This window comes from Bos indicus x Bos taurus, unplaced genomic scaffold (genome assembly GCF_003369695.1).
Source record: "Bos indicus x Bos taurus breed Angus x Brahman F1 hybrid unplaced genomic scaffold, Bos_hybrid_MaternalHap_v2.0 SuperScaffold_100147, whole genome shotgun sequence".
In the NCBI taxonomy this organism is placed as follows: domain Eukaryota; kingdom Metazoa; phylum Chordata; class Mammalia; order Artiodactyla; family Bovidae; genus Bos; species Bos indicus x Bos taurus.
In genome coordinates this window covers 678,135-695,755 of record NW_020867070.1, presented here as the reverse complement: position 1 = coordinate 695,755, position 17,621 = coordinate 678,135, and the positions used below count along the sequence as shown (strand labels likewise).

The 17,621-nt window shown below is 42.0% G+C and overlaps 1 protein-coding gene across 1 annotated transcript in view; it reads right to left on the bottom strand.

Moving 5' to 3' along the window:
• The window catches only part of LOC113888456 (multidrug resistance-associated protein 4-like), a 90,993-nt gene that overhangs the window by 45,793 nt on the left and 27,579 nt on the right, over nucleotides 1–17,621 (bottom strand). The window contains exons 6-10 of the mRNA XM_027535579.1: nucleotides 15,237–15,400; nucleotides 13,981–14,106; nucleotides 12,391–12,640; nucleotides 10,383–10,484; nucleotides 265–354 (exon numbers count right to left, since the gene is read on the bottom strand). Coding sequence (XP_027391380.1) covers nucleotides 265–354; nucleotides 10,383–10,484; nucleotides 12,391–12,640; nucleotides 13,981–14,106; nucleotides 15,237–15,400 — 732 coding nt within the window. The remainder of the gene's footprint in view (nucleotides 1–264; nucleotides 355–10,382; nucleotides 10,485–12,390; nucleotides 12,641–13,980; nucleotides 14,107–15,236; nucleotides 15,401–17,621) is intronic.

The following is a 17,621-nucleotide window of genomic DNA, read 5'->3' as shown; positions in this document are numbered from 1 at the left end:
TCACTGAAACAGCCAAACCCCCCACAAGCAGTTCCCAACTGTGCAACATGAAACATCAAGAAGGAAAACACAGTGTGTGTTTATCCAGACTTATTTGGCCATGAAACCTTCTTGAAAACTAACATTCTATGGAACACACCTAGAGAAACACTGTTCTAGACACACCCAATTCAAACCCTGTCACACTCAGCTGTGGGCTCCACTCTGAGAATTTAACAGGAGCTGCAGCATTGCGTCAAACTGACGAAAGGCATCACAACTTACCTTTCCTGCTCCCACAGGTCCAACCACAGTCAACAGTTCACCCGGTCTGACAGTAAATGAAAGGCCTTTTAGGGTTGGTAATTCCAATTCCTGCAAATTAAAGTTTATAAAAACACACTCATTTCAACAAAGTAACACAAATTACTTCAGAAAGTAGTTGAAAATAATATAATAGTCGTTGATATGCTAATATATCTTCCCTGGTGACTTCCCCTGTGGCTCAGCTGGTAAAGAATCTGCCTGCAATGTAGGAGACCTGGGTTTGGAAGATTCCCTGGAGAAGGGAATAGCTACCCACTCCAGTATTCTGGCCTGGAGAATTTCATGGACTGTATAGTCCAGGGGGTCACAAAGAGTCAGACATAACTGAGTAACTTCCACTTTCATGCTAATATAGCCCACAATTTTTATCCTTCCTATTTTAAGATACTGTGTCCTGGAGGCCTTTTCATCCAATCCTACCTCTTTGGGTGTTTGAAGCAGCTATAATTGCCTTTAGGAAGATACCTTATTTCATCAGATTTCCATATAGACACAGCTTTAGACACCTACAAAATTTAAGTAGTAGAGATGACAAGGTGCCTGCCTGAAATGCAAACTGCATGATGAACATGAACTTATTAATATAATGTACTTAGAATATTCAGAGGGAGGTTTTTAATTATTTATAAGTTTTCATCATAAGCTTTGGTTTTACCTGTCTATCTCATTAATTTTCACAAGGTGGCAGCATAAGTACCTAGCATGCCTGGTCTTTTAATAAATAATTTGAAATCACTAATCTCTCCATTTTCATTTGATATACAATAAACCTCAATAATGCTCAGCAAGCAAAAGGGCACTTTATATGAAGTCACTCATGCTAAATTAACTCCTGTAAGTAATGGTCAGAGTTCTAATTTAACAAGAGCTCTAACGTAACACCAACAACAAAATAATGAAGAATAAAGAAATTAATTATGACATCATGGGTCAGAGTGATAAAGCCTCAATTTTATATGTGATATATGCATTACCTATTCTGGCTAAATAGAAGCAATAAAGTGCTTCTAGTACAAGGAAAACAAAAAACATGGATGTACACAAGACAGTGCATAGTCCAATATGACAGATAAGGAAAAGTACCATCATGCCAATCACAGGTCATATTCCTGAAAGACTTAGGGTGTCTGTACATCTTTACATATCTAAATGTTAAGAGAATTCTCAGTAACTGCTATGTTTAAGAAAGACACACACACACACACACACACACACATACATACAATGGTTACATATGATTAAGTAAAAGTCTGGATAATCTTCAAATTGAATTTTTTTCCTAGAAAGAACTGAACTGATTAAAAAATGTTCACATACTAAAAAAATTTGACAATGATTTTTCATCACCAAAAAACTTGCTCCAGATTTTAAGAATTAAAAATCAATAAAAAGCTAGATTTTAATACATGAGAAAGATTTTTTTAAGCTTTTTAAATTTCTCCACTTCTTTCTTCCTGCCTGAAACTTAGGATTCCTATTTTACTACTTTTCACTCAGTTATGACTACAAAATAGTGAACTACCTACAAACATCAGCTTCCCATCACAGCCCCTCAGACGGTCAGGGCCAGACACTGAGTTCCCTCCCTGTTCAGGCTTCAGTATCCGGCACTGCTCTAGGATGACCAGAAGAGGGCAGCACTCGACAGCTCAGAGGCACTGGGTCCCCTCCCCCACTGGTTATCCAGGCTCAGGGGACACTGACTCAACAAAACACCATCAGCTGAGCCCCGACTCCGTGCAGATAAAGTTCCAAATCCCTGTCCCATGAGATCTGGAGGCCCCCACAGAACCTTTATTTTGCTTTTTTTCTTATTTTGGCTGCACTGGGTCTTTGTTGCGGTATGTGGGCTTAGTTGCTCCAGAGCATTATGAGATCTTAGTTCCTCAACCAGGGGTGGAACTCAAGTCTACTGCACTGGAAGGTGGATTCTTAACCACTGGACCACTAGCGAAGTCCTTGGGGCCATTTATATTAAAGCTGAGACCTTCCCCACCTGTCCACCTGGCTGTATAGTGAGAAGGTTACAGAGCTCACATCTATCTCCTGCCTCCCAACCCAGCAGGGGCTTCATTCAGACTCAGCTTCTCTCCAAAACTCCCAATGTCTGTTCTTCTCCCCCTTTCAAGGGCTCTCTCACCCATGACCTATGACAGCCCCTAATTACTAATGATGCCAGCAAGGGACACAGTCCTTCCATAGGCAAGGCCAGGACAACAGAACAGGGTGTTCTGTACTAAGGGCAAGAAGTCTGAGAACATGATATTCAGCTCTTGAAAGAACAAAATAGTTCATTTGAAAATGCTGCATAGTTTGGTACAAAAGAAACTCAGTGGACACCTGTACACAATGTGGGGGGGTGTGTAGGGGACAAAAGGACAGACATAGCATTGGGCACCCCAGTTCCACTTGAACACCTGCATAGAGGACACGATGTCCAGGCTCTCCCACCTGCTGCTCTGGGCACAGGCTGCCTGGCCATAGTCTGTGTGATGACCACTGCTCAGGGCACCACCATGGCCCTGAATGTAACTACACACCCAGCTTTACTGACCACCACCACGAGAGCCCCAATGCCGGTGACTCCTCAGGGTCACCTCTCCAGCACCAGAAATCTAGGTAAACGACAACAGCTGTGTCTCCTGTTTAGATGCTAAGGCTGCTAATACAACCTGCTTTTGAATTGAATGAAAGGCAAAAGCTACTGTTCAGATAATTCAGCCTTAGTGACTGCCAGGTGGTGAACACAGCTGACACACCATAGCAACCACCATGAAAACCACAGTGCTGCTTTCCCCACTTCAGCTCCCACTACAGCTACTCTCAGCTACAACTAACACCACTCTATCTACGACCTCACATCCTGTGACAAAGCCTGCCTTTGATGCAACCGGTTTCTTTCGAGGAAATGTCCTTATCCTGGGTGCATGACTTTCTTTCTAATCAGCTCAGTTCAGTTCAGTCGCTCAGTCGTGTCCAGGTCTTTTCGACCCCATGAACAGCAGCACGCCAACCCTCCCTGTCCATCACCAACTTCCAGAGTTTACCCAAACCCATGTCCATCGAGTTGGTGATGCCATCCAGCCATCTCATCCTCTGTCATCCCCTTCTCCTCCTGCCCTCAATCTTTCCCAGCATCAGGGTCATTTCAAATGAGTCAGCTCTTTGCATCAGGTGGCCAAAGTATTGGAGTTTCAGCTTCAACATCAGTCCTTCCAATGAACACTCAGGAATGATCTCCTTTAGGATACACTGGTTGGATCTCCTTGCAGGCCAAGGGACTCTCAAGAGTCTTCAACACCACAGTTCAAAAGCATCAATTCTTCTGCGGTCAGATTTCTTTATACTCCAACTCTCACATCCATACATGACTACTGGAAAAACCATAGCCTTGACTAGATGAACCTTTGTTGGCAAAGTAATGTCTCTGCTTTTTAATATACTGTCTAGGTTGGTCATAACTTTCCTTACAAGGAGTAAGCATCTGTTAATTTCATGGCTACAATCACCATCTGCAGTGATTTTGGAGCCCAAATAAATAGTCTGACACTTTTTCCACTGTTTCCCCATCCATTTCCCATAAAGTGATGGGACCAGATCTTAGTTTTCTGAATGTTGAGCTTTAAGCCAACTTTTTCACTCTCCTCTTTCACTTTCATCAAGACGCTCTTTAGTTCTTCACTTTCTGCCATAAGGGTGATGTCATCTGCATATCTGAGGATATTGATATTTCTCCTAGCAATCTTGATTCCAGCTTGTGCTTCCTCCAGCCCAGCGTTTTTCATAATGTACTCTGAATATAAGTTAAATAAGCAGGATGACAATATACAGCCTTGATGTACTCCTTTTCCTATTTGGAACCAGTCTGTTGTTCCATGTTCAGTTCTAACTTGCTTCCTGACCTGCATACAGGTTTCTTAAGAGACAGGTCAGGTGGTCTGGTATTCCCATCTCTTTCAGAATTTTCCACAGTTTGTTGTCATCCACACAGTCAAACACTTTAGCATAGTCAATAAAGCAGAAATCGATGTTTTTCTGAAACTGTCTTGCTTTTTTCTTTGATCCAGAGGATGTTGGCAATTTAATCTCTGGTTCCTCTGCCTTTTCTAAAACCAGCTTGAACAATGGAAGTTCATGGTTCATGTACTGCTGAAGCCTGGCTTGGAGAATTTTGAGCATTACTAGCGTGTAAGATGACTGCAATTGTGCAGTAGTTTGAGTATTCTTTGGCATTGCCTTTCTTTGAGATTGTGAATGAAAACTGACCTTTTCCAGTCCTGTGGCCACAGCTGAGTTTTCCAAATTTGCTGGCATATTGAGTGCTGCACTTTCACAGCATCACCTTTTAGGATTTGAAATAGCTCAACTGGAATTCCATCACTTCCACTAGCTTTGTTCGTAGTGATGCTTCCTAAGGCCCACTTAACTTCACATTCCAGGATGTCATCTGAGTTAAATTCACCTATTCCAGTCCATCTTAGTTTGCTGATTCCTAGAATGTCAGTGTTCACTCTTGATACCTCCTGGTGACAACTTCCAATTTGCCTTGATTCATGGACCTAACTGGAGAAGGCAATGGCATCCCACTCCAGTTCTCTTGCCTGGAAAATCCCATGGATGGAGGAGCCTGGTAGGCTGCAGTCCATGGGGTCGCTAGGAGTCGGATACGACTGAGTGACTTCACTTTCACTTTTCACTTTCATGCATTGGAGAAGGAAATGGCAACCCATTCCAGTGTTCTTGCCTGGAGAATCCCAGGGACGGGGGAGCCTGGTGGGCTGCCGTCTCTGGGGTCGCACAGAGTCAGACATGACTGAAGCGACTTAGCAGCAGCAGCAGCATGGACCTAACATTCCAGTTTCCTATGTAATATTACTCTTTACAATATCTGACCTTGCTTCTATCACCAGTCACATCCACAACTGGGTCTTTTTTGTTTGTTTGTTTGTTTGCTTTTGTTCCATCCCTTTATTCTATCTGGAGTTATTTCTCCACTGATCTCCAGTAGCATATTGGGCACTTATCGACCTGGGGAGTTCATCTTTCAGTGTCCTATTTTTGCCTATTCATACTCTTCATGGGGTTCTCAAAGGAAGAATACTGAAGTGCTTTGTCATTACATCTGATAGACAGAGTGTGTGATGAACTATGGACGGAGGTTAGTGACACTGTACAGGAGACAGGGATCAAGACCATCCCCACGGAAAAGAAATGCAAAAAAAAAAGCAAAATGGCTGTCTGAAAAGCCCATACAAATAGCTGTGAAAAGGAGAGAAGCCAAAAGCAAAGGAGAAAAGGACAGATATACCCATTTGAATGCAGTGTTACAAAGAACAGCAAGGAGAGGTAAGAAAGACTTCCTCAACGATCAATGCAAAGAAATAGAGGAAAACAGTACAATGGGAAACACTAGAGATCTCCTTAAGAAAATTAGAGATACCAAGGGAACATTCCATGCAAAGATGGGCTCAATAAAGGACAGAAATGGTATGGACCTAACAGAAGCAGAAGATATTAAGAAGAGGTGGCAGGAATACACAGAAGAACTGTACAAAAAAGATCTTCACAACCCAGATAATCATGATGGTGTGATCACTCACACTCACCTAGACCTAGACATCCTGGAATGTGAAGTTAAGTTGGCCTTAGGAAGCATCACTACAAAGAAAGCTAGCAGAAGTGGTGGAATTCGAGTTGAGCTATTTCAAATCCTAAAAGGTGATGCTGTGAAAGTGCTGCACTCAATATGCCAGCAAATTTGGAAAACTCAGCTATGGCCACAGGACTGGAAAAGGTCAGTTTTCATTCCAATTCCTAAGAAAGGCAATGCCAAAGAATGCTCAAACTACCACACAATTGCATTCATCTCACATGCTAGTAAAGTAATGCTCAAAAATCTCCAAGCCAGGCTTCAGCAATACATGAACCATGAACTTCCAAATGTTCAAGCTGGTTTTGGAAAAGGCAGAGGAACCAGAGACCAAATTGCCAACATCCTCTGGATCAAAGGAAAAACAAGAGGGTTCCAGAAAAACATCTATTTCTGCTTTATTGACTATGCAAAAGCCTTTTCTGTGTGGTTCACTATAAACTGTGGAGAATTCTGAAAGAGATGGGAATACCAGACCACCTGACCTGTCTCTTAAGAAACCTGTATGCAGGTCAGGAAGCAAGTTAGAACTGGACATGGAACAACAGACTGGTTCCAAATAGGAAAAGGAGTACATCAAGGCTGTATATTGTCACTCTGCTTATTTAACTTATATGCAGTACATCACGAGAAACGCTGGGCTGGAAGAAGCACAAGCTGGAATCAAGATTGCCGGGAGAAATATCAATATCCTCAGATATGCAGATGACACCACCCTTATGGCAGAAAGTAAAGAGGAACTAAATAGCCTCTTGATGAAAGTGAAAAAGGAGAGTGAAAAAGTTGGCTTAAAACTCAACATTCAGAAAACTAAGATCATGGCATCTGGGCCCATCACTTCATGGAAAATGAATGGGGAAACAGTGGAAACAGCGTCAGACTTTATTTTTGGGGGTCCAAAATCATTGCGGATGGTGATTGCAGCCATGAAATTAAAAGACACTTACTTCTTGGAAGGAAAGTTATGACCAACCTAGATAGCATATTCAAAAGCAGAGACATTACTTTGCCAACAAAGGTTCGTCTAGTCAAGGCTATGGTTTTTCCATTGTTCATGTATGGATGTGAGAGTTGGACTGTGAAGAAATCTGAGCAACAAAGAATAGATGCTTTTGAACTGTGGTGTTGGAGAGGACTCTTGAGAGTGACTTGGACTGCAAGGAGACCCAACCAGTCCATCCTAAATGAGATCAGTCCATGGGTGTTCATTGGAAGGACTGATGTTGAAGCTGAAACCAATACTTAGGCCATCTCATGCAAAGAGTTGACTCATTGGAAAAGACTCTGATACTGGGAGGGATTAGGGGCAGGAGGAGAAGGGGACGACAGAGGATGAGATGGCTGGATGGTATCACTGACTCGATGGATGTGAGTCTGAGTGAACTCCAGGAGTTGGTGATGGACAGGGAGGCCTGGCATCTGCGATTCATGGGGTAGCAGAGAATCGGACATGACTGAGCGACTGAACTGAACTGAACTGAACTGAACCTCTATGAGGCAAGAAGGAAGCTGTTTTAGAATCATTTACTAAATCTTTAATGAGAGAGTCATTTTAAGTCTTGACACAGGAAATGGGAGCAGTGTAATTTCAGAGAAAAATTTTAGTTGATCAAATTACTGTAGATTTTTAATGATGATTGCCCTGAGTAAACAGATCACACTTTTTCTTTCTTCTGTATCCTTTCTCAGTTTTTATTTCTGTGGTCTGATAAGCATGCATGCTCTCATTTCTTTAGTTTCCTTATGAATCACTAGTTTTTACAAGTTTAGAGAGATCCTTCTTCCCTGCCTTTGACACACAGGATTAGTTCAGAGGCTTCAATCAGTTTAAAATGAGCTTTTTCTCACTAAGTCTCCAGGTCCTTAAGGCTTTTTGTTTTAGTTTCTTTATCCTATAGTGGCTGAATTTAGCGCTTGGTTTTCAATATTTTACCGTAATAAATGACAAGTTGCTTTTGACCGTTTCTTAAGCCAGAATTCCCTACATTTAGATAATTAAACGTTCATAAGATGAAGATTTACTATTTCGTCATTGCTTGCTAGTACAGCTATAGTTTGTTTTATTTGAAAGTTTATGCATATCCCTAATGTTTTCAAGTACCTTAATTGTTTAATATCTCTGGCTTCAAAGGCTTCTGGGAAAAGGTAGGCTTACCTCACATTTTTGTGTCTCAGTAGTAACAGTCTAGGTACCTCACAAAAATTTTATTATGGTACCATGGCTGTTAGTTTTTAGTGAGTGCAATCCCAGGGACGGGGATGCCTGGTGAGCTGCCGTCTATGGGGTCGCACAGAGTCGGACATGACTGAAGTGACTTAGCAGTAGCATAAAAGATAAGATTCAGTTGAAAATATTTAGAAATTTCATTCCCCCAAAGTGGTACAAATTAGCTGCAATAGCATAATTATCATTTACCTAGATAGGAATACCTTTGTGTTGCTTTGCTAAGTCACTTCAGATATGTCCGACTCTGTGACCCTATGGGCTGTAGCCTGCCAGGCTCTTCTGTCCATGGGATTCTCCAGGCAAGAATCCTGGAGTGGGCTGCCATTTCCTTCTCCAAGGAAACCGTGCCACACATTAATGTTAACATGGTAGCTATTTTTGTGAAAATGTAGCTGATGAAGGCTCTCATCTCTGGAATTCTGAATACTGCTCTAACAGAATCATAATATGCAATTAGTTAGATTTTACAAGAGAGCCTTACGGCAGAACTCACAACCTTTTCTCCTCTTCCTTTAGCAGTTTAGTATCTTGAGTTATTATTATTTTTTATTAAAATCATTGATTGAGTTATTAACAATTTGGATTTTTTTTACTCTAGAAGGTATATAGAAACCTTTTCAGATTTTTCATCTGATTTATTCACATAGGCTGTAGTACAACTAAAATCCCTTATTCTACCTTACAGCCATTTGTTGCACAGGCAGATACTGTTCTATATATTTTTATTTCAGTTCATTAAAAACTGCAGAAAACAATCTGTATCATATACCCAACTGATTTAAAATAAATCTACGTGTTTACTGGGAACTAAAGAAATCTGCTAACAAGTTTCATACAAAGAATGTGGTAGCATTCACATAGAGTGGACTTTATAATGGAATTTTAGTGGTGCTTTCTATAAATGTTTCAAGAGCATTATGCCAAGAACCGAACAGGAGGCAAACCTACTATATTAAGGCAGGAGAAACCATCAGGGAAGGTCAAGTACCCTGTGTGAGTTTCCATGTACAGAAGGTACAGGGATGTGGTTTCATGTATCTGGGAACAAACCACTGGATTGTCGGTGGGGACGGCAGGTGCTGAGTCAGAAGCAGGTGAACACGATGTAGGTGGCACCACAGAGTCACAGGCATGAAAGACAGGACGAGTCTACAGAGTTGACACGTGCTCTGTGGTCCCAACTCTGACAGCTGCTGGACTCCTGGGCTCTGCTCTGGAGGGTGGACCCTCTGGTGGAGGCACCTCCTCCCAGAGGTCCTCCAGCCCTGGGAGTAGGAACAGCTTCCTGCCTTTGATAACCCCTGGGTTGTCTCACACACCACCATTTTGCCCTTTCTGCTTTTTTCTCCCTTTTATCATCTCCGTAACTAACTCCTTGAATGGAATTCCCTCTCCCACGATGAGGTTCTGTTTTACTAATTCACACTGATAGAGGAGGGTGTGCACAGAGGACCAGGGAACCAGGGGGCAGGGGGAACATTTCAGTTGGTAAAGGGGCCGCAATGGGTGTGTGATGCTGACAACTTCTTGAGACCAGACCCTGTTTTTCTTGTTTTTTTCTGTTTGCCTGAACCTAACAAATAAACCAAGTGTTGGGAATCACCAGTTCTCCCTGTCAGCTTGTCATACAGTGCAGTCCTTTAACTGGGAATCACTGGTGCTCATTATGCCCACCTGCTGTCTCCTCCTGCCCCGGCTGCCACTAAAGTATCCAGAAGCTCAGGATGCAGGAGCCCCCACCCTACCCCACAGCAAACATCCAGATCATGGCCTCACTCTATGTATAATACAGTGGCCTGATAATCAAGGCAAAAATGTACGTTGATTCCCCAAAGCATCTTTAACAACCAGTTGCGTGTTTGTTAGTTAACCCATTCCACACTGCTGCATTTTGTCTGTCCAATTCCATAAATTCTAACATTACAAATATATGGACTTTAAGTTCAAAATGTGCTAATACTTTGAAAGTTCTCTTAAAAATGAGAGTGAGAGCAATATGTCAAACATTTTAGGTTGATTTTATACTTAATCTCTATTAGATACAAACCTTAGTGTCAATTTTGAAAAAAAAAATTTAACATACTTTTAGTTAATGAGCAAGTCACATTTTACACCATGGCACAATCTAAAAATTCTCCAGTAAATCTATATCACACTTGTCTGTTAGCAGTCAGGATCTTGGAAAGAAAGATATGTTACCTCATCCCAAAAAGCAGTGAAATCTTGCATGTCCACAATCATTTCACCATCTGATGGCAGCTGAGTGTTGAGCTGTGGTATTTCATCAAGTGATAAAAAATTCTACAGAAAAGAGAAAAAAAGCAGATTGTTAAACTGCAGGAAGAAAGCACAAACAAAAACAGTCACTTTCCTGGAATTTGCAAACTTTGAACAGTCTAAATACTGTTTTGCTAACTGTACTTAAAGTATTAGTTCACATCAGAACTTATTAAATAATATATGGAATAATATATACTATTATTACATCTCATGGTATATATCAATATAATCATATAATATAGTGTATTTGTTTCTGTTCAGTCACTAAGTTGTGTCTGACTCTTTGAAATCCCATGGACGATATAGCACTCCAGGCTCCCCGTCCATCACTATCTCCAAGAGTTTGCTCAAATTCATGTTGATTGAGTCAGGGACACTATCTAACCATCTCATCCTCTGTTGTCCCCTTCTCCTCCTGCCTTCAATCTTTCTCAGTATCAGGGTCTTTTCCAATGAGTCTGCTCTTGGCACCAGGTGGCCAAAGAAAGTATTGGCCCTTCAGCACCAATCCTTCCAGTGAATACTCATGGTTGATTTCCTTTAGGAATAGCTGGTTTGAACTCTTTGCAGCCCAAGGGACTCTCAAGAGTCTTCTCCATCACTACAAATTCAAAGCATCATTTCTTCCATGCTCAGCCTGCTTTCTGGCCCAACTCTCACATCCATACACAATGAGTCGAAAAACCATAGCTTTGACTATATAGACCTTTGTCGATAAAGCAATGTCTCTACTTTTTAATATGCTGTCTATGTTTGTCATAGCCTTTCTCCCAAGGAGTAAGCATTTTTTAATTTCATGGTTGTAGTCACTGTCTACAGTGATTTTGGAGCCCGAGAAAATTAAGTCTGCCACTGTTTCCACTGTTTCCCCATTTATTGCCATGAAGCAATGGGACGAGAGGCCATGATCTTAGTTTTTTGAATGTTGAGTCTTAAGCCAGCTTTTTCATTCTCCTTTGGCCAGCATTTCACATGATGTACTTTGCATATAAGTTAAATAAGCAGGGTGACAATATACAGCCTTGACATACTCCTTTCTCAATTTGGAACTAGTCCATTGTTCCATGTCCAGTTCTAACAGTTGCTTCTTGACCTGCATACAGGTTTCTCAGGAGGCAGGTAAAGTGGTTTGATATTCCTATCTCTTTCATAATTTTCCACAGTTTGTTGTGATCCACACAGTCAAAAGCTTTAGTGTAGTCAATGAAGCAAAAGTAGATTTTTTTTTTCTGGAATTCTCTTGCTTTTTCTATGACCCAATGGATGTTGGCATTTTGATCTCTGGTTCCTCTGCCTTTCCTAAATCCAGCTTGTATATCTGGAAGTTCTTAGTTCACATAGTGGTGGGAATTACAAATTTAAAAAGAAGAAGGCAGCCAGAGAAAATGGATTAAGCAGTAAATAAAAAGGGGCCAGGGATGAAAAGACAGATACAAAAGGTAGGCTCAGACACCAACAAGCAAAACATCTGTGGAGGAAAGAACTCATTTCGAACACAGAGAATTAAGTGAATCTGAGGCCACTCTTCCTCCACAGGGAACAAGGACTTCTCAGCAAGTTCCTTCCCTCCCGGCCCAGGGACTGTGCACAGTCACTGCCTGGCCACTGGAGTCAGCACAGGAGATGCACTCTGTTTGCTTCTCCTGCTTTTAGACACTTTAGTCACTCTGTAGACATCACTACACTAGAGCCCTATGCTACTGCTACTTACATATACTACTGCCCCTACATGAGAACCAGTCTTATGATATCTGTAATGCACTCTACCTAATAAGAAAAGGGAGTACCTATAACATTCTGGAAAGATTGCCAGCTTTGGCACTGAGAGAGTTAAATATCACTTAACTGGACATAGTGATTCCAAACAAAAGGAGGCATTTTACAAAAAATCCACCTACAACTGAAAAAAAAGTATTTGTCACCAAACCTTTATCCTTTGGAGGCTGACAATGGCCTCTGACACCTTTTTGACGGCCATGGGGAAGAAGAGGGTGCTCGAGAACCGCAAAGCCTCGAACAGCGTCACCACCACAAACACTTGGCTGGCTGTGATCCGGTTGTCAAGGAGCTCATTGGTGATGAAGGTGACAAAAATCATGATTTTGCTCACAGTGAAAAATGATGCCAAATTCATGCCCCTAAGGTAGGAACTTTTCAGAATCTTGGAAATTTCCTTACTGTAAAAAGAAAGTAGGAGAAATGTTTTATAAGAAGCATCAGCATACAAGACATGAATTCAGTGCCCTGTGTAAGTGGCCGCTTTCTAGGGAATGGACACAGATTAAGATAAACCATCCCTCACATCATGGAGACATTAGCATAGTGCACACTCAGGGGTCTGCCCAACACCAGGACCACACACTGCATCATCACTTCACTCTTTCAAGTAAAAGGAGGCTTAATGTCACACTTGCAAACATTTCAGGTCAATCATACTGGGTTTGAACATTCATTCAACAAACATTCATAATCACAAGTCTATGCCAGGCTCCTCACAGAAAGACACAGCCTGTCCCCTCCAGGCGCTCATGAACTTGTGGGTGAAGAGAATTAGCAACCACAAAATTGGGAGACAATAGACAGAGACAGTCGTCACAGCCCCCAAGGGAGCCCAGAGCTGGGATATGTAACTCGGAGCAGTGGAGTCAGGGCAAGTCACACACACGTGGACCCTGAAGATGAGCTGGAGTCAGTCAGGCCTGGAGGCCAGAGTAGAAGGAAGATGGGCTCCGCAAAGGTGCAAAGTGAGAGGTGACAAGGTGGGGTCAGAGAAATGCTCACCAGATATTTAAATGAAAGATGGAGAAACAGTCTAAAAACATGAAGCAGAACAAAAGGGACAGTATTTTCATAGCTCCATTTGAAATGCATAGTGATTCATGAGCTTTCATGGTGGTAAAGAATCCACCTCCAATGCAGGAGACACAGGTTTAATCCCTGGGTCTGTAAGATCCTCTGGAGGAGGAAATGGCAACCCACTCCAGTATTCCTGCCTGGGAAGTCCTATGGCCAGAGAAGCCTGGCGAGCTACAGTCCATGGGGTCACAAGGAGTCAGATCCGACTGAGCGACTAAGCACAGCAACAACGAACAATAGTGATTCATACAGTTCGGCTCAATACAAGTATACCAAGTCTCCATAATCTTCCTGGTTATCAGCCATCACCATAAATTACAATTTTAGTTTGAATGTCATTGTCTCAAATACTATGTTAAAAGTATTGCTTATTGGGATTTGAGGTATTAAAAACTTCTTAGAATTTCATTTCTATATAAGTAAGAAGCATATATATTTTTTTCCTTTGAAAAGATGGCAAATGAAAGAACAGGTTAAATGATATCTCCACTATTCTTAATCCTCCTGCAACATGTAGGTGATGCAGTGAATAGTTAGTATTTAAGTTCACCTTAATGTGAAGATGAACTTAAACACTTCTTTGGCAAGACATCTAAAATATCCAATAGAATAGGAAATAAAGCATGAAAATATGGAGTGACATCTATATATATAAACTTACCTTCTCAGTCTGGTAATAAGGTCTATAAATGACTTTTCCCAAGCATTCATTTTTATTGTTCTGATGCCAGTTATGACTTCACTCATGGTCCTGATCCTCTCGTCTGTGAGAGCAGCGGTCTTACTCCTGAGGGGACAGACATGAGATGAGCCTCAGTGACCACAGCCCAACTTTACTCAGCAGCAGCAGCAGCAGCAGGAGTGTGCATGGGGGCGGGGCTAGGAATAAAATTATTCTCTATAGCCCTTTTGCACTTAGAACACAGGCAGGTCCTACTCAAAGTACAAATGGAGAAAAAGGCTTCAACTAGGAAACCAACCATTCAGTCCATTTTAAGAAGTAACTTGAGAATGTGCAGGATCGGCTAAGAAAGACCTGAAATGTGTCAGATACAAACCATCTGCTCAAAGAGATCACGGTCAGGTAGGGAGGCAGAAAGACACCCAGGAAGACAGAGTCTGTGCTGTAATAAAATAGGAGAGAAGTTCTGGGGAGCAGAAAAGATGGGACTGTTAATTCCACCAAGAAAGGAGAACAAAAAGAGCTTCAGAGACCTGGTAGCACTTGAACAGGGCCTTGAAGGATAGGAAGTATCTATCTCTCCAGCAAAGACAGGAAAGGAAATTCCAAATAAAGACACCAAGCACAGAACTACACACACACAACACACACAAGAACTCAGTGACCTTCAAATAGCACAACATCTCCATCACCTGACAACCACCCACCTCCAACCCTCTGGGACCTGCTTCAGGTCTAACTCAGCAGCAGAAGGCTCTTCACCACCAGCCACTTTTCTGTCACATGTGCTGCTGTGACTGTGGGGCTTCATAAAGACACAATGGAGATCAGCCTGGCCCTTGGGGTGCTTATAACTTAATGGAAACATGAATAAATACCTGAAAGGCTCCAACACAAGCATAACAAAAATATATGCAGTGAGAAATGGGGCTACAAGATTATTACTATTTAACAATATTTAAATAACTTGGACATGGGTAAATTCTGCTGAAGGACACTCTATTTTTTCAGACACAGTGCCAAGAGGACCCAGTGAATGCCTTCCCTGTTCCTGTTTCAGGATCAGCCTTCAGTTTAAGGCTGGAGCTTCCACTGGCTAAGCCTGTAGGGTCTACAACTCACACAAAGAAGTGACTAGGGAAGGCATTTGTCTTGTTTTTGAACAAAAGCATCAAGCAGACTGTGGATGTTACCAATTACGTAATATCAATTTTTAAAAGAAGTGTTTCTCTTACCGGAGTGATGAAAACAACTTCCCAAAGCAGCTTTGCAAAAGCAGAATAATAATGAGAACCGCCATCCCGGCAAGACATGATATTCCTATTTCCATCCAGAGTAGGGCGGTCACTGCGACAGCCTGCAGTGGCCCCACCCACAGATAGTGCAAGAACATCGTTACCTTAAAAGACAAAAACAAAGCCTTCTTCAGTTCAGTTCAGTTCAGTTGCTCAGTCCTGTCTGACTATTTGTGACCCCATGAACCGCACCACACCAGGCCTCCCTGTAAATTACTAACTCTCGGAGTTTACCCAAACTCATGTCCATTAAGTCGGTGAGCCATCCAACCATCTCATCCTCTGTCATCCCCTTCTCCTCCTGCCTTCAACCTTTCCCAGCATCAGGGTCTTTTCAAATGAGTAAGCTCTTCACATCAGGTTGCCAAAGTATTGGAGTTTCAGCTTCAACATCAGTCCTTCCAATGAACACCCAGGACTGATCTCCTTTAGGATGGACTGGTTGGACCTCCTTGCAGTCCAAGGGACTCTCAGGAGTCTTCTCCAACACCACAGTTCAAAAGCATCAATTCTTTGGCACTCAGCTTTCTTTATAGTCCAACTCTCACATCCATACATGACCACTGGAAAAACCATAGCCTTGACTAGACAGACCTTTGTTGACAAAGTAATGTCTCTGCTTTTTAATCTGCTGTCTAGGTTGGTCATAACTTTCCTTCCAAGGAGTGTCTTTTAATTTTATAGCTCCAATCACCATCTGCAGTGATTTTGGAGCCCAGAAAAATAAAATCAGCCACTGTATTTGCCATGAAGTGATGGGACTGGATACCATGATCTTAGTTTTCTGAATGTTGAGCTTTAAGCCAACTTTTTCACTCTCCTCTTTCACTTTCATCAAGAGGCTCTTTATTTCTTCTTCACTTTATGCCATAAGGGTGGGGTCATCTGCATATCTGAGGTTATTAATATTTCTCCCTGCAATCTTGATTCCAGCTTGTGCTTCTTCCAGCCCAGCGTTCCTCACGATGTACTCTGCATATAAGTTAAATAAGCAGAGTGACAATATACAGCCTTGACGTACTCCTTTTCCTATTTGGAACCAGTCTGTTGTTCCATGTCCAGTTCTAACTGATGCTTCCTGACCTGCATACAGGTTTCTCAATAGGCATGTCATGTGGTCTGGTATTCGCATCTCTTTCAGAATTTCCCACAGTTTATTGTGATCTACACAGTCAAAGGCTTAGGCATAGATCAATAGAGTAGAAATAGATGTTTTTCTGGAACTCTCTTGCTTTTTTGATGATCCAGCAGATGTTGGCAATTTGATCTCTGGTCATATGCCTTTTCTAAAACCAGCTTGAACATCTGGAATTTCACAGTTCATGTATTGCTGAAGCCTGGCTTGGAGAATTTTGAGCATTACTTTACTAGCGTGTGAGATGAGTGCAATTGTGCAGTAGTTTGAACATTCTTTAGCATAGCCTCTCTTTGAGATGATATAAAAGCCATTAAGGACAGAGTATAGAGACAATATGCTCTGAAGGAAAAAACAGAAACCTAAATAGAAATGACCTCACTGGGTTTTAAACCTGCTAAAGCAGAAATCCAAGTGTCCACCTCAGATGACACTGTTTCAGGTAGCACAGGGCTGACTTCAGGGATGTCCCAGGAGAATCAGACCAGCAGCAATGAAGGAAGATGTGGATTTTGACCACAACACAGATGAGCTCAGGGCTTCTCCAAATGCTCTCCATCCCAGAGTTTAGCTCCCATCTCCCCTGGGCTCCCCAGCATCCCAGGAAAGCCTGTATTATGGTACCTACTGCTCTCTCCAGTAATTACTTGTGTATTCACCTCCCTGATAGACTGTGGCTTCTACAGGGCAGAAACTAAGCTTTATTCATCCCTGAAAGTGAGTAGAGGCCTTACTTCATGTTTTATGAATGAATACTGGAAAGAGAAGTGTCTACTACAACACAGATCTGACCAACAGCTATGATGTTCTGGGTCATGTGATCTATGCTTAAGGTCAGTGGAAAAAGAGTGTGTGGGGACAGCAGAGAGGAGGTTGTGTCTGGGGACCACCCACTTGAAGGCTCCCTATGCAGCAGGCACTGAACAGGGTACAGGGGAAAAAACAATCCCTGACTACCAGGCCTTCATCACCTAGAGGAGGAGGAAGACAGTTCAGCAACACCTACACCATGTGCCAAGAAGGGCCCCTCCAGGAGGACCCTTTAGGACACTAACCAAGCTGGGCAAGACACTGCTGCCATTTATTATTAGAAAAACAAAACTCTCACTTATGAAACAATACATATAATTACATCGAATTTGCACACAGAGAAGTGAAAGTTGGATAAATAGAACCTTTGTCTTACATCC